This window comes from Cetorhinus maximus, chromosome 1 (assembly GCF_964194155.1).
Source record: "Cetorhinus maximus chromosome 1, sCetMax3.hap1.1, whole genome shotgun sequence".
NCBI classification, from domain to species: domain Eukaryota; kingdom Metazoa; phylum Chordata; class Chondrichthyes; order Lamniformes; family Cetorhinidae; genus Cetorhinus; species Cetorhinus maximus.
The window spans coordinates 154,878,697-154,903,893 of NC_135879.1; the positions used below are offsets into that span (position 1 = coordinate 154,878,697).

General features: G+C 45.4%; 1 protein-coding gene across 1 annotated transcript in view; it reads right to left on the reverse strand.

Annotated features, from left to right (window-relative positions):
* frg1 (FSHD region gene 1) overlaps positions 1-7,156 on the reverse strand; it is a 28,783-nt gene extending 21,627 nt beyond the window's left edge. The window contains exons 1-2 of the mRNA XM_078548545.1: positions 7,025-7,156; positions 5,169-5,236 (exon numbers count right to left, since the gene is read on the reverse strand). Of these exons, the coding sequence (XP_078404671.1) occupies positions 5,169-5,236; positions 7,025-7,080 (124 nt within the window). The 5' untranslated portion in view covers positions 7,081-7,156. The remainder of the gene's footprint in view (positions 1-5,168; positions 5,237-7,024) is intronic.
* Between the last annotated feature and the right edge of the window lie 18,041 nt (positions 7,157-25,197).

Consider the following 25,197-nt stretch of genomic DNA (forward strand, 5'->3'; position numbering starts at 1 on the left):
TGATCCCTGCGGAATTCCACTAGTCACAGCTCTCCATTCAGAAAAGCACCCTTCCATTGCTACCCTCTGTCTTCTATGACCAATTCTGTATCCATCTTGCCAGCTCACCTCTGATCCCATGCGACTTTACATTCTGTACCAGTCTGCCATGAGGGGCCTTGTCAAAGGCCTTACTGAAATCCATGTATATAACATCCACTGCCCTTCCATCGTCGATCATCTTTGTCACTTCCTCGAAAAACTCGATCAAGTTAGTGAGACACGACTTCACAAAACCATGCTGCCTCTCACTAATACGCCCATTTGCTTCCAAATGGTAGTAAATCCTGTCACGAAGAATCTTCTCCAATAATTTCCCTACCACTGACGTAAGGCTCACCGGCCTGTAATTTCCTGGATTATCCCTGCTACCCTTCTTAAACAATGGAACAACATTGGCCATTCTCCAGTCCTCTGGGACCTCACCCGTAGCCAGTGAGGTTATAAAGATTTCTGTCAAGGCCCCAGCAATCTCCTCCCTTGCCTCCCTCAGTACTTTGGGGTAGATCCCATTTGGCCCTGGGGACTTATCCACCTTAATATTCTTCAAGACGCCTAACACCTCCCCTTTTTTGATCTCAACATGATCCAGGCTATCTACACACTCTTCCCTAGACAAATCGACCGCTAAGTCCTTCTCTTTGGTGAATACTGATGAGAAGTATTCATTTGGTATCTCTCCCATTTCTTCTGGCTCCACCTCTGTCCCTGAGTGGGTCTACCCTTTCTCTGGCTACCCTCTTGCTTTTTACATATGTATAAAAGGCCTTGGGATTTTCCTTAATCCTGGTTGCCAGTGATTTTTCATGACCCCTTTTAGCCCTCCTGACTCCTTGCTTAAGTTTCTTCCTACTTTCTTTATATTCTCCACGGGCTTCATCTGTTCCCAGCCTTCTAGCCCTTACGAATGCTTCCCTTTTCTTTTTGACTAATCTCACAATATCCTTCGTTATCCAAGGTTCCTGAAACTTGCCATACTTATCCTTCATCCTGGCAGGAACATGCCAGTCCTGAATTCTTATCAACTGACGTTTGAAAGCCCCCCACATGTCAGTTGTTGATTTGCCCTCAAACATCTGCCTCCAGTCTAGATTCCTCAGTTCCTGCCTAACATTGTTATAATTAGCCTTCCCCCAATTAAGCACCTTAACCCGAGGACTCCTGTTATCCTTATCCACCAGTACCTTGAAACTTACTGAATTATGGTCACTTTTCCCGAAATGTTCCCCTACTGAAACTTCGACCACCTGGCCGGGTTCATTCCCTAATACCAGGTCCAGTATTGCCCCTTCCCTAGTTGGACTATCTACATATTGTCTCATGAAGCCCTCCTGGATGCACCTAACAAATTCTGCACCATCCAAACCCCTAGCACTAAGTGATTCCCAGTCAATATAGGGAAAGTTAAAATCACCCATCACATCAACCCTATTGCTTTTACATCTTTCCAAAATCTGCCTACATAACTGTTCCTCAATCTCCCGCCAGCAATTTGGAGGCCTATAGTAAACCCCCAACATTGTGACTGCACCCTTCCTATTCCGGAGCTCTACCCATATTGCCTCGCTGCATGAGCCCTCCGAGGTGTCCTCCTGTCATACAGCTGTGATATTCCCCTTAACCAGCAGTGCAACTCCCCCACCTCTTCTACACCCCTCTCTATCCTGCCTGAAACATCTAAATCCTGGAACGTTTATCTGCCAATCCTGTCCATCCTTCAACCAAGTCTCTGTAATAGCAATAACATCATAGTCCCTAATCCAAGCTCTAAGCTCATCTCCCTTGCCTGTTATACTTCTTGCATTGAAACAAATGCATTTCAGAACCCCAGTCCCACTGTGTTCAGTAATTTCTCCCTGCTTGCCCTTCCTCTTAGTCCTACTGGCCATATTCACTGGTTCCCAGTCATTTATTTCACCTGCTGACCTATTGCTCTGGTTTCCACCCACCTGCCATACTAGTTTAAACCCTCCTGAGTGACACTAGCAAACCTCGCAGCCAGGATATTGGTGCCCCTCCAGTTTAGATGCAACCCGTCCTTCTTGCACAGGTCCGACCTGCCCCGGAAGAGATCCCACTGATCCAGATATCGGAAACCCTCCCTCCTACACCATCTGTTCAGCCACATGTTCAGCTGCACTATCTTCCTATTTCTAGCCTCACTGGCACGTGGCACAGGGAGTAATCCTGAGATTACAACCCTAGAGGTCCTGTTTTTAACTTTCTGCCTAACTCCCTGAACTCCCGCTGCAGGACCTCGTCACTCTTCCTGCCTAAGTCGTTAGTACCAATGTGTACCACGACCTCTGGCTGTTCTCCCTCCCCCTTCAGAATGTCCCGTACCTGATCAGAGACATCCTGGATTCTGGCACCAGGGAGGCAACATACCATCCTGGTGTCTCTTTCACGACTACAGAAGCGCCTATCTGAGCCCCTGACTATAGAGTCCCCTATGACAATTGCTCTTCTGTGCTTTGACCCCCCCCCTGCTGAACAACAGAGACAGCCGTGGTGCCACTGCTCTGACTACTGCTGTTGTTTTCCCCTGATAGGCCATCCCCCCCAACAGTATCCAAAATGGTATACCTGTTAGAGAGGGGGACAGCCATAGGAGATTTCTGCACTGACTGCCTGCCCAGTTTGGTTTGCCCAGTGTATATGAAGATTAAAGTCTCCAGTGATCAATGTTCCCTTTTAGCTGTGCTACCATGCTGAAATCTGAAAGTTCCTGTGCAGGCTGCACAAAAATTAGCCCCTTTAAATTACCGTATGTGCATGGCAACATAAAAAAAAGGGGCTGCACACTTAATGGAATCACTTGCACAGTCGAAAAAAATTACACAGGGAATGTTGTAAGTAATGACTGTATTAATCTCATTAACCAAGTTTCCTGATTTATACTCTACCAACATAACAACCACAGTAAGGGGACCAATAAACTACTACCACTAGTATTTTCTACTCATTTTTTCTTAGCTTCACTCAAACTGATTTTATATTCTGATTTTCTGAGCTAAGACCTTTTCTCTTTACTGCCTTTATCATATCCTTTGGGGCTGGATTGCTCAAATGGCTAGCGTGTGGTTCAGATTAACACCAACAGTACAGGTACGATTCCCCTTCTGACTGAAGTGGACTTGGGCTCTGCTCCCAAGAGCGGAAGACAATGACAAACCACCACTGGCAAAAACTGCGAAGAAAACAGCTCAGCATAGAGCATTAGCAATGAGCCAAAGATCTGCCTTTCAGAAGAGCACACATGAATGAATTAACCTATCCTTTATCCTAGGGTTAACTGCCATCCCGTTTTTTTGATTTTGTCTACCTCCTGAAAAAATTAAGTTTCCTGGAACATTTATTCCCAACCTTGTTTACTTTGCAGCCACATCTCCCTAATGGCTATTAGCTTTAAACATTTATTTATATTTGTGCTTTTAATATATCTAGGTTGTCGCAAATACTTCACGCACTCAGATATAATGTCTTTAGTTTTAACTTTCTTCTATTTTTCCCTGATGTCACATTAGTCACTAATGTCTTATTATCTTTGTTCAGCTTTTTGACTCTTCCTAATCTGCACTGCTTATTACACATATTGCTATTCTGCTCAACAGTTTTGAGATTTCTCAGACTGCTTTTGAATTTACTCTTTCTTAAATCCTTCCACATCCTGCTTCATTAGTCTAAAGCCCTATTGCTCCAGTTATTCAATTCGCCAGGCCACTGGTTCCAGCACAGTTTAAGTGCAAAACAACTCCTGACTTCCCCTGTACTGTCCTGAGAAATGAACCCCTCTGCCTCCAACACCAGTCTTTCAGCCATGCATTTAATCTTCCAATCTGATGTCTCTATGCCAGTTTGCATTTGACTGAGGTAACAATCCAGAGTGTATTACCTTGCGGATTCTGCATCTTAACTTTGACCCAAGCCCCTAACTATGCTGTTTGTTCCAATGTGGACCATGACAACTGGGTCCTCCCCCACCAAGTTCTTTCCCAGCTGTGAAATATCCTTAACCCTGGCACTGGGCAGGTAACACAGTCTTCGGAACTCTCAATTACAAATGAAGAGGACAGTATCTACCCCCCACTGTACTGTCCCCAGTTATTACCATATTCCTTTTCTTTCTCCCCCACCGCACTTGAATGGCCTCTGGTGCCATGGTCAGTTTGCTCATCCACACTGCAGACTTTGCCCTCATACACAGGCAGCAAGAACCTCATAACTGTTGGATACCGGCAAAGGTTGAGGCTTCTCCACCACTGCACCTGAGGTGACCTTACCTGCCTGACTTGCAGTCACACCCTCTTGTTGAACTAGACCTGTACCACTACCTAACCTAAGGGGAGTGACTGCCTCCTGAATCAAACTGTCCAGATAACTCTCCCCCATCCTAACGCACCTCAAGCTCCAGCTAAACAATTCATGAGCTGCAAATACTCACTGAAGATGCCATTGTCTGGGATTGTGATGCTCTTCACAAACTCTCATAACGCAGTTGTGATATACCACCTGCTCTGGCATGTCTAATTGGCTCTGTTATATTTAATTAATTAAAGTTCATTCATTTTATCCAAATTAAGTTAAAGTTTTTTTAGCCAATTACTCAATCTAGTTTAAGTTATAGGTAGATAAAATATTCACCTATAACTTACCCTTGTCACCCCTCTTTGTGCTGCAATGTCACTTTGCTTTGTGCCACTTACAGAATCCAGACTTCCACACCTCTTCGATGGCCTTGTATCCAACCCCCTCCCCGCATCACACTCAGCTTTGCCCACAGCCTTGTGCCTCTCTCTTGTGCTGCTCTCGCCTCACCCTTTCCTGTTTCAGGAAAAAATTAAATTTCAACTCAATTCTAGAAATATTTATTATAATACACTGGTGCATTAGAAAAGAACGGTGGAAAGTCAGTGCAGTTTTGGGAACCGTTAATTAAGCCCCTGTAATGTACAATTTCTTTGTGAACAATTTCTAAATTGGCAGACATTTGAGCTGCTTGAAGCAGACACGACTGAACTACTAGCCAAGGGCCCATTCATAGACTACAGTGTGAAGTTTTCTCATGCTCAAATCTCACAGCTGGGTGATATACCTGAAAACCCAAAAGAGCAACCAGCCTCACTTACCAATGATATCAAGCACCTGTTCCTCCTCCTCTAGCTTTCTTTTCCCTTTTTTTTTCTTCTTCTTCTCGCTAAAGAAAAATGTAATGATTGACTTGAGCATTTAAATCTTGTACAGAAGTTACAGCTATGATGCCTGTTCCCTGATCACACAAGTTTCATCTGTACAAATGCAAAAGTGGCAGCAAATAATTTCTGGGTATAAATAAAAACATAAAAACTATATCTATTACAAAATTGGTAGGTTATTTTTCTACTGTATGTTTTGAAATAAACTTCAAAATTGTTGCAGGCCTCATTGTTGTGTTAAAGACTAGTAGATTCTGCAGTAAAACTACCTCAACAAACTACAACAGCAAACACGATTGGGCTGATAATTGGTAAGTAAATTCATGCCACACAAACAAGAGAGAATCTAACCATCTCCCCTTTATGTTCAATGGCATTACCATCACTGAATTCCCCACTATCAACATCCTGGGGGGTTACCATTGACCAGAAACTGAACCGGGCCAAACATATATAAATGCCGTGGCTACAAGAGCAGGTCAGAGGTTGGGAATACTGTGGCGAGTAACTCACTTCCTGATTCCACAAAGCTTGCCCACCATCTACAAGGCTCAAGTCAGAAGTATGGTGGAATACTCTCCATTTGCTTGGATGAGTGCAGCTCCAACAACATTCAGTATGCTTGACACCATTCAGGACAAAGCAGCCCGTTTGACTGGCAGCCCATCCACCATCTTAAACATTTACTGCCTCCACCACTGACGCACAGTAGCAGCAGTGTGCACCATCTACAAGATGCACTGCAGCAACTCACCAAGGCTCCCTCGACGGCACCTCCAAACTCACAACCCCTACCACCTAGAAGGACAACACAGCAGATGCATGTGAACACCACCACCTGCAAGTTCCCCTCCAAGACACACAACATCCTTAATTGGAACTATCACTGTTCCTTCACTGTCGCTGGTCAAAATCCTCCCTAACAGCACTGTGGGTGTACCTACAACTCACGGATTGCAGCGGTTCAAGGTGGCAGCTCACCACCACCACCTTCTCAACGGCAATTAGGGATTGACACTGATGCTCACTTCCAATGAAAGAATAAAAAGAATGATGAGGAACACACTCCAAACTGGTCTTTGACTCAAAAGGGAAGAAAGCACATTATGATGTCTATTAAACATGCACACAAAACTTTGTGCAATTAAGAGAATTTATATTATCACTCATTTCACAACTCTCTCAATGTCTTCCATAAAATATTAGCCCCTCCTCTATGAATCACAGTGTTTATAGTGGTGTTCCTCTCCGCAGATGCTGTCAGACCTGCTGAGTTTTTCCAGGTATTTTTGTTTTTGCTTATGTAATCTTCTTTGCTACAATTAAATCTGCCTCCACCACATTTTCAGACAGTGCATTTCAGATCCTAACCACTCGCTGTATAAATTTTTTTTACAGGATAACCAGCTCTTTGGGTGGGGTGAAATAAGGGACACTTGGCTGGAGCAGGGGATGCTGGCGAGTCTGGAGGAGAGGTTAGTCCGGACTCACCCCCCTCGCTCAGGTCAGCCCGGACCCCCCTGGACCTGAGGGGGACTCGGGCCTTAGAGTGCCAGCCAGCCCCAGGCACCAAGCTGCGGGAGCCGGGACACTGTCAGAGGAGAGTGCCGGCCAGAGCTGCCGCTCCCTCAGGCTGAGCAGCTTCTTCACTCACCGGCTGCCCAAGAGCCGGGACCACGGCCCCCTCTGTTTCTCTATCAGCCTCTCTCTAATATCTGCTTCTAAATCGGAGTCTCAGCTCCTGATCCACTGTCTCCCCGGTTATTCTGCTCCGTGGGTGAAACTCAAACCTTTTCATCCCTTTCAGCACCAGCTTCGTGCTCTTCACGCAGGCATATTCCGCCATATTAGAAATGAGTACCCGCTACAGCGGCCCCGAGTGCCGAGAGGACAGTTACAGCGGCACCCAGTGACCGGGAGGACAGTTACAGCGGCACCCAGTGACCGGGAGGACAGTTACAGCGGCACCCAGTGACCGGGAGGACTCTTAGTTACAGCGGCACTCAGTGACCGGGAGGACAGTTACAGCGGCACCCAGTGACCGGGAGGACAGTTACAGCGGCACTCAGTGACCGGGAGGACAGTTACAGCGGCACTCAGTGACCGGGAGGACTCTTAGTTACAGCGGCACCCAGTAATCGGGAGGACAGTTACAGCGGCACCCAGTGACCGGGAGGACAGTTACAGCGGCACCCAGTAATCGGGAGGACAGTTACAGCGGCACCCAGTGACCGGGAGGACTCTTAGTTACAGCGGCACCCAGTGACCGGGAGGACAGTTACAGCGGCACTCAGTGACCGGGAGGACTCTTAGTTACAGCGGCACCCAGTGACCGGGAGGACAGTTACAGCGGCACTCAGTGACCGGGAGGACAGTTACAGCGGCACTCAGTGACCGGGAGGACTCTTAGTTACAGCGGCACCCAGTAATCGGGAGGACAGTTACAGCGGCACCCAGTGACCGGGAGGACTCTTAGTTACAGCGGCACCCAGTTACCGGGAGGACAGTTACAGCGGCACCCAGTGACCGGGAGGACAGTTACAGCGGCACCCAGTGACCGGGAGGACAGTTACAGCGGCACCCAGTGACCGGGAGGACTCTTAGTTACAGCGGCACCCAGTGACCGGGAGGACAGTTACAGCGGCACTCAGTGACCGGGAAGACTCTTAGTTACAGCGGCCCCGAGTGCCGAGAGGACAGTTACAGCGGCACCCAGTGACCGGGAGGACAGTTACAGCGGCACCCAGTGACCGGGAAGACTCTTAGTTACAGCGGCAGTTTTTTGCTTAATCTTAGTTACAGCGGCACACAGTGGCCGGGAGAAGTTGGTTTCCTGTGGCACCCAGTGACCGTGAGGACTCATATTACAGCGGCACCCAGTGGACGGGGAAGGACTTACAGGTACAGCGGCACCCAGTGGAGTCCAGTGGGCTGGAATACGCTGAGGCTGTGTTCACTCATTGAGTGGTTAGATGCATACGCCATAGCATACAGGGCTACGGGGCCAAGTGCTGGAAAATGGAATTAGAAAAGACAAGTGCTTGATGGCTGGCATGGACATGATGGACCGAAGGGTCTGTTCCTGTGCTGTATAACTCTATGACTCACAGTGTTCCAAACCGGAGGATGCATGGATACAATAATGATTGTCTCATTGGTTAAATTGGCCATGTTTGGGTTTTTGAAATGCGGTAGTACTAGATGTCCTATCTGGCTGGCTGTAGTCATGTGACCTCTACCATGAGGAAAGCTCTGTAAGCTGCTATCTTATAATCAGTTCAATAAATATTTCAGACTGGAAAGCATAGCAATCATTGAACTCGAAACAGGCCATTTACTATATTAAAAGATGGTTTCCAGGATATGTAATGATCCATGCATATGGGGTAGGGGGTGGGCTCAGTGAGTTCAGTTGGCTATATAGCTGATGTGTGATGCATAGAATGAAGCCAATGGTGTGGGTTCAATCCCTGTACCGGCTGTATGGATCATAGAATCATAGAAAGTTTACGTACAGAAAGAGGTCACTTGGCCCATTGTGTCTGTGCAGGCCGAAAAACGAGCTACTCAGCCTAATCCCACTTTCCAGCATTTGGTCTGTAGCCCTGCAGAGTATAGGAGTTGAGGTGCATATCCAGACGCCTTTCAAATGAGTTGAGTTTTTATGTCTTGGGTAAATGAGTTTGTTGGCCAACTGAACTCTAACTGCACGCCTTCCTATATTCTCATCAATTGCTGCTTGCAATCAATAATGGGGAGAGACTGATGTAAGAATAAACATTGGTTTATTGAGACATAGGGCAGAGCACCAGATCATAGGTGCTCACTCAGAAACCTCCGGAACTAGACTTAAAGTTCCCAGTTGCCTGCCCTGTACAGTGATTTGTCAGTGCTATCACATGATCAGTACACTTGCATTCTCTTAAAGGGACAGGGTACCTCAATTAACCACATCCCTCTCCCTTTACTTAAAAGTCCAGCTAACAAGCTTAAAACACTTTAACTATTTACACAATAACTATTTATAGGTCAAGTCTCTCAGGAGGCCTTCTTTGACAGGTTGAGCGTCATAGTCCAACAACCTCGGCTGGTGTTTCTGAGACCTCCCTTTCAGGGGCAGTTGCCCACTATGTCCCTCAGTGGACAATTTCATCATCTGCGTGCAGTCACATTCACTCCTGCTGCCCCTCCCCTCCAATCTGAAGCAGATAAAGGGCAACAAGCACAAAACAATACAGCGATGAGCTACATGATGTGTGAGGAGAAAGAGGAAAAGGAAAAAAAAATTCTTTTTGCTTTTCTTTCCGAGGACTGTCAATAATTTCTCTTTTTCTTCCTGCATGTCCTTTTCTTGGTAAAACTGACCCGTATCTTTGTCTTCTCTTTAATTTCGCTGTTGGCCGGACTAGACTCAGGTGCGAGCTGAACATGAATGAGCTTAGTAGTTGGGTTTTCCAACAGCTTTTCTGAGAATTCAGGCCTTGTAGCTTTAAAACTTCAGGACTTTTACGCAGCTGCTGCTTCAGCTCTTCCAATTCTTTCTATTTGCATTAATAGTTTCCTGGAGAATCCTTCTCAGCTAATTTGTTCCTTAACTTGGCCAGAGACAGGTTTAACTCTTCCTTTTCTTCTTCATATCTTGTTCGTGACACAAATTGGGAGATGATTGAATTTTGTAGCGCACGGAAGTCCTTTAATAGATTTTCCATTTCCCGTCGAAGGATGCTGACTTCAGCTTGAACTTTGCCCCGGTGTAATACTTCTACAGGCTCCTCCCGTTGGGACTTTGCGTACTCATTTTTTCTTGCAGCAACACTTCTGGTTTCAAACTGGGAACTTAGTGGGCCCTCAAGGTTTATCTCTCTTAGCCAGTTCCTTTCAAGGAGACTCGGTCCCCTGCCTGACATTACAAATAGGTGTAATTTTGCAGACTGTTCCTCATACTGCACCTTGACTTGACATACCCCTTTCACATTTATTTCTTCGCCTGTGTATGTCCTCAGCTGTGTGTCTGAAACTTCTAACTTCAAGGATGGGTTCCTTTACTCAGATATCTCAATGTATGCTCTCCAATGATGGACCGCGACAATGTCTTATCAATTTCCATCTTACTGGATTGTCCGTTAACTGTAATGACTACTTGGATTGTCTTCAAGTAGAGTCAGCATGGCTTCATGAAGGGGAAATCATGCCTGACAAATTTATTAGAATTCTTTGAGGAGGTAACAAGCAGGATAGATAAAGGGGAGCCAGTAGATATAATATATTTAGATTTCCAAAAAGCGTGTGATAAGGTACCGCACATAAAGCTACTTAATAAGATAAGAGCCCATGGTGTTGGGGGTAGTATATTAGCATGGATAGAGGATTGGCTAACTAATAGAAGACAGAGAGTTGGAATAAGGGGGGCATTTTCGGGATGGCAACCTGTAACTAGTGGAGTGCCACAGGGATCAGTGCTGGGGCCTCAATTATTTATGATATATATTAATGACTTAGATGAGGGAAGTGAATGTACTATCGCCAAATTTGTGGATGAGATAAAAATAAATGGGAAGGCAAGCGGTGAGGACGACACAAGGAGTCTACAGAGGGATATAGACAGGTTAAGTGAGTTGGCAAAAACTTGGCAGCTGGAATATAATGTGGGAAAATGTATCTAAGGCAAGGTATACTGGTATTGGAGGCAGTCCAGAGAAGGTTCACTTGGTTGATCCCAGGTATGGAGGGATTTTCTTATGAGGAGAGGTTGAGTAGGTTGGGCCTGTACTCATTGGAGTTTAGAAGAATGAGAGGCAACCTTATTGAAACATATAAGATTCTTAGGGGGCTTGACAGGGTAGCTGCTGAGAGGTTGTTTCCCTTTGTGGGAGAGTCTAGGACCTGAGGGCATAATCTCAGAGTAAGGGAGCGCCCATTTAAAACAGAGATGAGGAGGACTTTCTTCTCTCAGAGGGTAGTCAATCTGTGGAATTCTTTACCGCAGAGAACTGTAGAGGTTGGGTTATTAAGTATATTCAAGGCTGAGATAGACAGATTTTTAATCAGTAAGGGAATCGAGTGTTATGGGGAAAAGGCAGGAAAGTAAAGTTGAGGATTATCAGATCGATGGGCCAAATGCTACTTACACTTCTATGCCTTATGGTCTTATATAACAAATGAATGCCTGATTCTATTTCTTCTGGCTCTTCCATGAGGTATATTTCATGATTTTTCCTTCTGCCTTTATAGTGTTTTTTTTTTGCAGTGCTGCCTTATGTGGCCATAGCGGTGGCAGAAAAAGCACTCAACTTGTTTGAGTTGTCGTTCGCTAACTGAGGCCTGAATGTATTTCTCTCATTCACTTTGTTGGTTTTCACTGCAGTACCATTGTTTTTCAATGGTTCGGAGCTAGAGAACATTTCCTGTCTTTCCGTGGAGTCCGAAGCTTTCGCGGCTTTTGTTGCCAGATTGTCCCCCTTGACCAGATGGACGGCGCCATTTTGTGTATCTATTATAACTTTGGAATTTCTAACAGCACTCTCCATCGTGGTAGCTAATTCTAATGCCTTATTGAAGTCTAGACTAGGTTCGGCTGGCAAACGCCTTTGGATAGTATCATCTCCAATCCCACATAACCCTAACCCTAACCCTAAACCTAACCCAGGACTTCAGTGTGAGTTCAGAAGCAAAGCCAGGAGCGAAGCCAGCAGGGGATAGAGAAATTGGGAGCCGCTGAAGAAAAGACCCCGAGGAATAAGGTAAGAACAGAGGCCGGGAGGCAGGGGCGGCAGTCAGCAAGTCGGGGGAGAGGCAAGGGTGGGAGAGGCAAGACCAAGAGTAGGCAAGGGCAAGAGAGGCAAGGCCGGGAGTCGGCAAGAGTGGACGAGGCAAGGGAGGGAGGCAAGGCTGGGAGTTGGTAAGGCCAGGAGTTGTCAAGGGCAGGAGGCAAGAGCAAGAAGAGGGACTGAGGGTGAGGGTGGAAGCACTGTAGGAAAAATCATGTGAGCAGACAGGCCACAGAAAAGGAAGTCTGTGACAAATTATGTTAAAGTGAAACTGGCAACATTAAACAGATATACTGACACTATTAACGATGTTAATGTGAAATAATGTCAAGTGAGTTGATGGTTAGCAGGGACTTATTGTATAACCAATTATCCCTCTCTAATGGAGAGAGATGCCTACGGTCCTTTATGGGCTATGGCTACTTGCTTGCTATCAATGTGATCACTGTGGTAATTCATGGAGGCCTATCTCCTTGCCTTTCCCCATGCTTGATGTGGAGTGGCATCCCTCAAAGTCTTTAAACAATTGTCTCTCTCTCTCTTCAGTGGAGAGATGGGCCTATGGTTTTTTGTGACCTAGGCTAATTACCATTGATATGGAGAGCAGTGTAGACTTTGATGTTGAAACTGCCATGTAAATTAAATGGCACCGGTACCTTTTTCCATCTCTGTTTTTGTATTCAGTATTGCCAAATGCCAAGTCTATTTCATTTTAATTTTCTCCATTTGTCACTCTTGCTGACCTGAAGATGCTTGATGATGCTGTGGTGTCATCCTACAAATGCAGAGTTTGCTGGTATTTCGGTAAGTGGCGATTCCTCATACACTGTTTTTAGACCATCAGCCATTGGGGATGTCACACCTGGCAATGATCCTATTGTCATCCAACATGAATATATGTGAAACAGTGAAACAACCAAATATCTAGCTAAATTCTTGTTGTGCTTCGAATATAATCAGTAATACATGAACTGGTATCTGCACAGTCTCTTAATTTAAAATTTAAGCAAACATGATTCACTTTAGAGTTATTTAATTTTTAGTAGTTGGAACTAAAATCAGGAAGAAAATAGTTTTGACACGAACTTCACTCACTTCTGGCTTTTGATTCCTGCCCAACATATATCTTAGTGGGTAACTCTTAATTCAGATTTCCATGGATAACATCATCTGATTTAACATGAGGAAATCTCATTAATAATGCTGTTTTCCATTCAGAAAATAAGTTGTTGAAAGTAACACTGAATGCCAGAAAAAAAACTTTAGAAGTCTCATCCAAGGAACCTACTCAATTGTCAGAGAGAGCTCTGTGGCTGTGAAATTGGACTCTGAAGCCTTGAAGTGAAATAATGGCAGCTGGAATGCTTCTGGCCACCTCCAGGGCTGGTTTGGGCATGCCATGCGTGTGCCAAATGCACACATAGTGGGCACACCGTGCTGTCAAACAGCATCTAATACTGATTTGGCACATGATCTGCTTGGATCACGCAGCTCCAGTTAATGCCCTCTCTGAAACATTGTCAACTGAAATGTGTTCAGCTGCACGAGAGACCCTCTCCCTGCTTACTAGCGTTATTTATAGAGCCACTAACTACTTCTATGCTTTTAGCTTGCTTTTGCTGATGCAGAGTTAGTGCAAGTGCTGTTGGAGGAGATTTGCAATTTTTGGGGATTTTCATGAGATTGGAGCTGGATCCTGACAAGGAGGTCAGAAGAACTGGTTGTCATGTCAGGAGAAAATTGCTTCAGTAATGGGGGATATGGTGCAGCCCCTCTTGGGCTGCAGCATGATTTGGAAATGGGGCACAGGCAGCAGAGAGGGAAACAATACACAGAGGGAGGAAGAGGAAGTAGAAGGGATGGAGGCAACCTGGACTTTTCTATCCCTCTGCCATGTGCCATCACATTGTCCTTTTGGCCAAAGTCCTGAAATAGAAACCAACAACAAAAAATAATTCTAGAACAACTTTATTCAACAATACTTCCAATAATACATACAAAACTGAACTATACACCCTTGTGCATATATTTAGTTTCTGTCTTGATGGTGCGTTTGCCTTTCCTAGTGCTCCAACATTGTGCTATCCCAACGATTGAAGCATGGATGGTGGAAGGCTACTGACTTTCACTGGGGCAGACTGCAGATGACCTTGGAGGATGGCCTTGCAGGCCAACCTTGAGCAGCTCTGGGTCCAGAAGGCCTGGCTTCAGGCTGCACCACCTTGTCCTGGGAGATAGCAGTCTGGGCTGGCTGGCTGAGAAGGCAACAATGAAAGCACCAGTGGAGTGGCAGTAGTGGGAGCACGAATACTGTCAGCTTGAGAAAGGACAGCAGGTTTGTGTGCTATGGGGCACGGTCACTCCCCAGGGTTGTGCCTCAGCAATCTTAGTAATCTGTTAGAGGAGTGATTGGTGGACAGCTGTGAGAGACTTCATGTCCCTTTGAGCACTGATGGCAGTGATTTGAGCCTGCATGGCACTAAGTATGGATCTCAAAACTTCAGTCTCAGCTTCTACAGCAGCACTGAGACGTTATGTAGCTTCTGCCTGTACTGCAATAGAAACTGAGACTATTGGCCACTACACGTTGCATCGTGGGTGAGTCCACCATCAGTGTCATGGAGTTGGCCACCATTTCCATGCTGAAAAGGCTGAACTCCAGACTCTGCATGAAACCCTATGCCAAGTCAGAGCTGGATTCTTCCACGATCCTTAATGGTGATAGGTGACTTTCTGGCAGGCGTGCCAGTGCACCCAGAATCTTAGTGTGCATGCTCAATAGTGTTCTACTGTATCCCGCCCCATCCAAGTCCTGATCTGACTGCCCTGCAGCAGAAATGATCTGTGACCTTACCCTCTGGTGACTGGCACATGAGCTACCCTTCCCCCCACCACCCCCGGCTTGGCTGAAAATCACTTTTCCCCAATGACTCGGTAGGTCCTGATTCTGATTTTATACTACTCTCTAAGCAATGAGTAGTGCCAGTATCTGAGCTGGTTGCTGCGGGTGTATGATCATATGACATTGCCTCTTCTTAAAAGTCAGGTTGGCTGGTGTCCTTCCTCACGAGACTGCACTGGATAGTTAGGCAGCAGGTTCTGGGTGTCTGAAAGCAGAAGGGGAGGGTTGGGATGAGGCAAGGCTTTGGAACAGAAAACACAAGGTGCATGGTCACATCACCTGCAGCTTGCACTTCATGCCAGTTAGCAGAATGAGGGTGAGGTGGGATTTGAGAAGGTCATGAGGCAGGGACATGCTGTTATTTTGAATATTCTCAGCTGGATGCAAAGGCCTCTGTCACAGCTGGCCCCTTGATGTGCAGAACCACCTACTCCAGAGACAACAGGTCACCTGTTCTGCTCTCCTCCCTCCTGTGATAGGCCTTCAAGAGAGAGGGAAGCATGTCAGTGAGTGTATTACAGTGGGCTGGATTTTCATCATAGGGCTGGGAAATATCCCAGCTTGGCCCGCCTGCCCCGGGAGAAAGTGTCAGCAAAGACAGGATTTTCATTCCTGGGGTAGGGGTTGGGTGCTAACTGGAGTTGGGCATGCTAGCCCCAGAAAAAGTTTGGAGGCACCAATAGGGGCTGCTAGATGCTGAGGCAGGCTTTTTAAAAGGCCTGTCTCAGAGTTCTGGGACTTCATTAAAGTTGCAATAATAATAGTAAAACAAAAAACAGCCCTCTAGCCTACACCCCTCATGCCTCACCCCCACTCAGCCCCCACCCACTCCCATGCCCCATCCATGCCACCTCATGCCCTCCATGAACCCCAATAGACCCTCATACCCTCCATGCCAAGCTATGCCCCTCCACCCAACCCCATGGCCCCACATACCTTCTATACCAACCTATGTCCCTCCACTCATACCCAATGGCCCCTCATACCCTCCATAACAAGCTATGGCACTTTCAAGCCCATTCCCCAACCATACAATCTGTTAAAACCAATGAACCCTAAAGTAACAATAGGATGCGTGAAAAAGCTTTAAAATCCAGTCATTCATTCATAGCTTTCTACCTTCTTAAAAAAAAATCTCCTTTCAATACAGTGCTATAAAAGATCAATCATCCAGACCCTTTAAATTGTAAATGACTGAAACTGCAACCACATGAAATCTCTCTATCTTGTAAAGATAAACTGTGAAATTGACAGAATAGATTAGAAAGCAAAAGCTGTCAATCAAATAATGACTCCCTGTTGTGCAGCTGTTTCAACAGTCTAATGGATATCTGGATATCTAGGCTCTTAGCCAAGCCTCATTATGCATTCCTGTCTGGGAGTCCATAAATCTATTAGTCTGTTGAAGCAGCTACATCCAAGGAAAAACATTGCTTCATTGACAGCTTTCTCCCTTAGATAAATATCTCAATTGCTCAATGTTTATTTACACAAGAAAAGAGGTGTCATGTGCTTGTAGTTTCTACTATTGATATTTTAAAGGTCTGGATGATTGACACTTTTATATGGCTGTAGTAAAAGCACTTTTCTTTCAAAGCAAGTGGGAAGTTATGAATGAATACTTTTTTTTAAAGTTTTTCCACACGTTATTGTTACTATAAGGTTTAGTGGTTCTGTAAGAGTGTATACTGGGTGAATGGGCATGGAAGGATAAGGGTCATGGAGGGTAGTAGAGGAGCATAGGTTGGCATGGATGGTCTGAGGGGCTATGGGGGTGGGTGGAGGGGCATATGTTAGCAAAGGGTATGGCTAAGACCTTTTGAACTTACCTTTCAAAAGGTTCTCTCATCCAGACTATGGTTCATGACACCTCCGAGAGGCCGTGGACCATGGCTCCTGGAAAAGCTGCTCCAACTCCATAAAAATTACAGGGGACTAATAACTGCCTATTCTTGCTATGGAGCCAGCCAGGTTGGGTGCGCAGGATGTGTGCTCGCGATCCACACCAGCCCGCACCCTTATCATGCACTGGTAAAAATTGGGGCCAGTTGGAATAGGATCTGGAATCCCAGAATTGGGTCCCAGCCAGTATTTTTGCACTTCCACGGAATCTCCTCGACTCCATGAAAATCTAGCTCAATGTATTTGGGTGATGTGCCTGCCACAGCTGAATAGTGAGGTGGGTGGTGAGGTTGGCAGCTTTGGAAGGTGTGTGAGAGAGGTGAAGAACTGAAAATTAGACTGATTGCTAAAAATTGCTGATGGATGAGTGACAGGGATGTGATGTATTTGGACTTTTGTGAACTGATGGGTAGATGTTTTGTAAAGATGCATTCACTGATCTTGATTATCCGTGTGAGGTCATTGACCTTCTAGCCACACTATGCACTCTCATAGAGAGATTGGAGGAGTTCATCTCAAGAACAAATGGAATGATGTCACAAGCCATAATGAAGATGCCTTCTTCCATGGAAAGAGTGGAACATGAAATGTGGCAATCAAGTAAGTACAGACAGGCCTTCACTAATGACTTGCAAGCTCCGACTGCCACCTTAAATAGGTTATATGACACCCTAATCTTGGCTATTCGTTGCTTTACTGATATGTGACAAAGTGTTCTCCTGCATATTGCTAGCAGGGAACTGCAGCTGGATGATGAGGGGGATGATGATGAGACAAGGTGTGGGAATGTGGACTTGGCTCAAAATACTTCCTGTTCTCCCCTATTACCACCCCCAGGCCAGTCAGTGAACAACATGTAGCCTTGTATTCTGATGGCCAAATCTGTCCCTGCACAGGTGCAGTTGGAGCACTCTTTGCTAAGGTCCTCCAAAACTCAGAGGATATAAAGCAAAGACATCTCAGAAGTCAGAGTAGGTATCTGAGCAGCCTGCTTCTATCTCTGTTTAAAAAAAACTTAATTTATTAATTAATTTATGGGATGTGGGCTTCGCTGGCTGGGCCAGCATTTATTACCCATCCCTAATTGCCTTCGAGAAGGTGGTGGTGAGCTGCCTTCTTGAACCGCTGCAGTCCATGTGGTGTAGGTATACCCACAGTGCTGTTAGGAAGGGAGTTCCAGGATTTTGACACAGCGACAGTGAAGGAATGACGATATAGTTCCAAATCAGGATGGTGTGTGATTTGGAGGGGAACTTCCAGGTGGTTGTGTTCCCATCTATCTGCTGCCCTTGTCCTTCTAGGTGGTTGTGGTCGTGGGTTTGGAAGGTGCTCTCTAAGGAGCCTTGGTGAATTCCTGCAGTGCATCTTGTAGATGGTACACACTGCTGCTACTGTGCGTCGGTGGTGGAGGGAGTGAATGTTTGTGGATGTGGTGCCAGCTTCTTCAGTGTTGTAGGAGCTGCACTCATCCAGGTGAGTGCGGGGTATTCCATCACACTCCCGACTTGTGCCTTGTAGATGGTGGACAGGCTTTGGGAAGTCAGGAGGCGAGTTACTTGTAGCATGATTCCTAGCCTCTGACCTGCTCTTGTAGCCACAGTATTTATGTGGCTAGTCCAGTTCAGTTTCTGGTCAATGGTAACCCCCAGGATGTTGATCATGGGGGATTCAGTGATGGCAATGCCATTGAACATCAAGGGGCGATAGCTGGATTCTCTCTTGTTGGAGATGGTCATTGCTTGACACTTGTGTGGCACAAATGTTACTTCCCACTTGTCAGCCCAAGCCTGGATATTGTCCAGGTCTTGCTTCATTTGGACATGGACTGCTTTAGTATCTGAGGAGTTGCGAATGGTGCTGAACATTGTGTAATCATCAGCAAACATCCCCACTTCTGACCTTATGATGGAAGAAGGTCATTGATGAAGCAGCTGAAGGTGGTTGGGCCGAGGACACTACCCTGAGGAACTCCTGCAGTGATGTCCTGGAGCTAAGGTGACTGACCTCCAGCAACCACAACCATCTTCCTTTATGCTAGGTGTGACTCCAACCAGCAGAGAGCTTCTCCCCTGATTCTCATTGACTCCATTTTTGCTAGGGCTCGTTGATGCCACACTCGGTCAAATGTGGCCTTGATGTCAAGGGCAGTCACTCTCACCTCACCACAGGAGTGCAGCTCTTTTGTCCATGTTTGAAGCAAGGCTATAACAAGGTCAGGAACTGAGTGGCCCTGGCGGAACCCAAACTGGGCATCAGTGAGCAGGTTATTGCTAAGCAAGTGCTGCTTGATAGCACTATCGATGACCCCTTCCATTACTTTACTGATGATCGAGGGTAGACTGATGGGGCGGTAATTGGCCATGTTGGATTTTCCTGCTTTTTGTGTACAGGACATAACTGGGCAATTTTCCACATAGCCGGTTAGATGCCAGTGTAGTAGCTGTACTGTAACAGCTTGGCCACGGGCGAGGTAAGTTCTGGTGCACAAGTCTTCAGTACTATTGCTGGAATGTTGTCAGGGCTCATGGGTATGAATGGATTTTACCAGAAGTTTGTACCAAATTTTAGCAGTCTGGTTGCTCATTGACTGGACTACTACAAAAGAACAAGAAGTTTCAATGGACACAGGAGTGTCAGAAGGCATTTGACAGTTTGAAAACTGTCTTGACTACCAGTTTTGGCAGTACCTAATTATGCCAAGCAGTTTAAGTTGGCAGTTGACTCAAGTGATGTAGGTATTGGGGCTGTATTGTTACAAGAAGATGAAACTGGAATTGAGAAACCAAAAGGATATTTTTCACGAAAGCTGAATGTAAATCAGAGAAGATATTCAACCATTGAGACTCTGGGTCTGGTCTTAGTGTTGCAGCATTTCGAGGTTTATGTTGCGAGCAATTTGCCAGAAACAATTGTTTATAAAGACCACAGTCCTTTAAAATTTCTGGACAAATTCTGAGACTGAAATGCAAGACTGTTCAGATGGAGTTTATTATTTCAACCTACATCACAAGTAATCTACAGATTATACATCTGGCTGGATGGGAAAATCTAATTGCAGTCGCACTGTCAAGAGTTTAAAGTTCAAAGAAAATTGGACATTTAAAACCTGAACACTGGACTGAAATGACCTCTGTTGATACAAAGGATTTGTATATATATTTATGTTAATGCATGCACCTGGTAATGTAATAGTTTGTGTATATAGTTAAGCATAGTAAGTAATGTAAGATGGGTTGAGAAAAATGAAGCCGTTTTTAAAAATTATGATGGTTCATTTTTCCATTAGGATGGAGCTGTCACAAAACTATAATATTTTTCATAGTATTATTGTAGGCTTATGGGTGTGAGTGTGGATGGTTCTGTTTGTGTGACTGATTAACTTAAGTTAAAGTCAGATAGACTGCAAGGTTGAAATTATTAAAAGAGTTAGGTGTAAGAAGGGTATTTTAACTGCTAATGGATGAGGGCTTAGCATATAGGGTATGAATGATATTTATATTTTTAGATAAAGGGAAGAGTTGTTGGATTTTCAAATGAGATATAAGGTTATTACATTGATTTTTCCCAAAAGTACTGGCCATGTTGACATTATGGGAAAAGTAAATTTCCAAAGATATGTGGAACGATGGGACTTTTACACAGTAAAGAGAGAGAAACATATATAAAGAAGGATGGAAGGCTATGTGGTGGGTGATGTAACACCTTGAAAGGTACATCGTGTAAAGCAGCCTTGGGGAAAAGCCTCTAGCTGCTTTTGCAGAAGTATGCTGTGTTCAGTAACTAAAGTTATGTTAAAAGCCTTTGGAATTCCAGTGTCAAGTGGGTGCTGTGGTAACCTTGCTGGATTGCTTATTTAAATTTAAAATCTATTTTGGACTTTTGCCTTAAAGGGGGTGTGTAGTTGGGAGTCGGGTTAATTAGGAATTTTGAGATTTGTTATAATATCAAGTAACTGTAATCTTATGTCTGTGTTTGAATGCTTTTCTTTTGTTAATAAATGTTTTAATTTAATTTTTAAAATCACTAAAGGTGTTAGTGGATTCATTACTTCTGAATTCAGTGCACAAATCTTCTCATAATAAATACAAATTGCAAAACTGTTGTGATAGCGCGGCCAAGTTTCCCTTGTGTATTTGGTCCACCTGACACATATCACCTACCACGCCATTACACTATGATAAAAGCAAAATACTGCGGACGCTGGAAATCTGAAACAAAAATAAAAATAGCTGGAAAAACTCAGCAGGTTTGACAGTATCTGCGGAGAGAAATGCAGACCAGAATTTTGACCTTGATGGGTTGGCGGGCCCCACCGGCTCGGCAACGGGCGGGCAGCCAAACTCCGCCACCGAAACGGGTTCGCCCGCCATTTTACGTGGGCGGGCCAATTAAGGGTCTGCCTGACAGGAAGCGCTATGCTTCCTGTGCGGGGGGGGTGGGGGGATTCCCCATCTGTCAAAGTGCACTCTTTCATGCATGCTCCCTGAGACTAAGTGCTGTCTCAGGGAGAGCACTGAATCTTTAAAAACTTTATAAATAGAGAAAGAAAAACATTATTAACATGTCCCCCTCATGTGACACTGTCACATGAGATGGGACATGTTAATAAATATGAGTGAAACTTTAATAAACTTTTTAAAAACTGAGCTGAAACCTCATCCCACGGTGGATGAAGTTTCATGTATAATCAGAAGCCCGCTGGGGCTCCTGGCCTGCCCGCCAATCTTAAGGTTGGATGGGCAGGTTTTTCAATGAGCTTAATGGTCCTGTCAATGGCCTCAATTGGCCATTGACAGGTCGGCGGGTGGACAGCTGATTTCGTTGTCCGCCCGCCTTCCTGACAATTTAAATGGACCGGGATGACGTCGGGGGTTCCTCTTGACGTCATCCCGTGTCATCTTCCCGTCGGCGAGCGGGTCCCACCCCCAAATCGGCAATGGGAAAATTCTGGCCACAGTTAACGTTTCGAGTCCGTATGACTCTTCTGATGAAGAGTCATATGGACTCAAAATGTTAACTGTATTTCTCTCCGCAGATGCTGTCAGACCTGCTGAGTTTTTCCAGCTATTTTTATTTTATGTCATAACACTATGATCTGTTGAGACAGATATTAACTCAGTACAGCATTTTCTTCAGACTCTGCAAGTTTTCTAGTGGTTTATTGGCGAGCTCTAGATTTATCATTCATTGATAGTAACTCAGAGGACGATGATTGATGACAAACTTTAGCAAATGGAGAAATTATTTAGGCTATATTTTGTCTAATTACATGCTCTGGAAGACAAATAGAATTTCATGATGCTTTTCATTTCCTTAACAATCCTCCTGGCATCATTACTCACTATATTATAAAATACCTTTACAGCTGCTTGTTTTACTTGGAAGAGGCTTTAAGTACGTCTTTAAAGGTTCTCCAATTTTGCTTTAATAGTTTCCCCCTTTGTAGGTACCAGAACAAGGTTCTGCTTGGTAAATAAATGGTTAGTAGGCTATGATTCCAGTTTGTTCAGGAATTCAATTGCAAAGGAGAGGAAATTTTTGGCAACATCATCTACCATCATCACACAGATCTGGTTCCAGGCTTCTGGCCAATAAAAATACTTTTGTTTAGATGCTGTGATTTGATCACTTGTAACATAGAGGCCATCAATCATTCTCTGATGGCAGTCGCTCTTTGTTGTGAGGAAGGCAGCTTGCCCAAGATAACCTAGGAATTACACTCTTGGCCCGAGCCATTTTAGTGATGTTGAATAGAGCCTTTGAACAACTGAACGATCAATTGCCGTGCTATGACTTGATAATTTTAGAGAGGTATGCAAGATAGTCAAGGGATGGACAATGTAGAATATCCCTTTAAATTAATTTGTAGGACTAGGGGAAGAGGGCACAGATTCAAACTAGTACAAGGTACATCAAAGACTGATAGCTTGCTCTTCTTTAAATAGTGTTCAAAACATGGAATTAACTTCTAGATAGAGTAGTTGAAACAAACATTCTGGAGTCATTTAAGATACAATTACACCTACAATGGAGGAAGAGGAGAGGTTCTCTGGATGAATGAATTTAGATGGGCTGAGTGGCCTTTCTTATTAGTAATTACCTTGCACAATCTTGTGTGAATCTCATTGATGATGCCACACTTCAGAATGAAAGAGTGATGCTGCCCAAAGGATTTCACAGAATCACAGAATGTTTACAGCTTGGTGTAAGTTCGAGTCCATGTTTGGAATCTTTAGTTCCGCCTAGCTATTGGCTGCTCTGGGTACAAGGCATTTGGTAAAAGCAGTAGTAAGGTTATTAAGTGGAAGCACAGGTAGTATAACAAAATGGTACTTAGTAAGGCAGTGGTCATAATCTAAAAGTAAAATACTGCGGATGCTGGAAATCTGAAACAAAAACAAAAATTGCTGGAAAAACTCAGCAGGTTTGACAGCATCTGTGGAGAGAAAGAGTTAACATTTCAAGTCCAGATGATTCTTCTTCAGAACTAAAGAGAAGTAGAAATGTGGTGAAATATATACTGTATAAGGGGGGTGGGACAGGTGAAGCTGGATAGAAGGCCAGTGATAGGTGGAGGCAAAGGAGAGATTGCAAAAGATGTCATAAACAAAAGGTCGAAGGGGTGTTGATGGTGGTGATACTGGATAAAGGAGGTGCTAATGGTGACATTAAGAGTAGAAAGCAGGATGAGCAAGTGACAGATGGCCTTAGTGGGAGTGTGGTGGGGAGAGAGGATGGTGTGGGAGCAAGGATCAAAATAGGCTAAAAGGTGGGGATACAATAATGAATGGAAATAAATGTAAAAACTAATAATAGAAATAGGTGGGAAAAAATGTATGTAGAAAAATTAAAAAATAAAAAATAAATATTTGAAGAAAAGGGATCAAAAAGGGGTGGGGATGGAGGAGAGAGTTCATGATCTGAAGTTGTTGAACTCAATGTTAAGTCCGTAAGGCTGTAAAGTGCCTAATCAGAAGATGAGGTGCTGTTCCTCCAGTTTGCGTTGAGCTTCACTGGAACATTGCAGCAGGCCAAGAACAGACATGTGGGCATGAGAGCAGGGTGGAGTGTTGAATTGGCAAATCACAGGAAAGTCTGGGCCATGTTTGCGGACAGACCAAAGGTGTTCCACAAAGTGGTCACCCAGTCTGCGTTTGGTCTCTCCAATGTAGAGGAGATTGCATTGGGAGAGCGAATGCAGTAGACCTGCTGACAAGGGTGGTGCTGTTGTTGTCTGACGTACTGACCTCTACCTCGCAGAGGCTGAGCGCTAACTCGCAGACACTTCCTCCTATCTCCCCCTGGACCATGACCCCACCACCGAACATGAAGCCATTGTTTCCAGGACTGTCACTGACCTCATCTCCTCTGGAGATCTTCCCTTCGCAGCTTCCAACCTCATAGTCTTCCTACCTCGGACGGCCCGCTTCTACCTCCTACCCAAAATCCACAAACAGGACTGTCTCGGTAGACCGATCATGTCAGCCTGTTCCTGCCCCATGGAGATGGCAGTGTGGCGGAATGTCCTGGTTCCGAGGGACGGGAGGTGGAGGCCTCCCAAACTGACCAAACGTGCGTGGGAGGAGGTGGCCGAGAGTGTGAGCTCCCATGATGTGGTGCGACGTAATGGGTCCAGTGCCATAAAAGATTCACTGACCCCCTGTGCTCAGGAAGGGTGAGTACCATGTTGGCTGCAGTCAGTTAATGCAGCCGTCACCTCCCCCCCCCCCCCCCCCCCCAGCAGGCCCTGCAACTCTGAGTACTGTAACGGCATTGAATCCTTCATGGCATGTATCCTTCGCTGGGTGTGCCAGCAGATTTTGCCCATGCCTTGTTCACCCTGAGAGGGTTTTGCACCCACAGCATGTGTAACACTGACACCCAAGGTATAGAATGGGGGTGAAAGGCAAGGATCTGCACCTAGGCAGAGTGCTGGAACTGTGAAGCATGTCAAAGTCAGGGTGCTAACATGCTGGGAGGGGAGCTTCCAGGTGACGGGACACCAATCCATCTGCTGGTCTTTATGTTCCACATGCTTGTGCCTCTTTGCTTTGCAAAGTAACACCTTGTGGTGCCACATGTGAAGGAGGCAGCATTTGGGCAATGGTGGTGGTGGTGGTGGGGCGGGGGTGGGGGGGGGGGGTGGTGCGGGGTAGGGGGGGTCAGCCCTGGCTTGTTTGTGTGAGTGTGCGGCTGCTGCAGGTGACGAAGAACTGGAGTCCTGCAATGTCCCACTCTGGCTGGGTTGGCAGGGATGCGATGGGAATTCAGGTACAGGCTGGACTAATCAATGCTCATCTCTCCTTTTCAGGAGGAGACTGCGCACAATTCCACCGAGCGGATGTGGACTGGCGGAGGCCAGGCCCAGTTGGCCATCCTAACACCTTTTGAG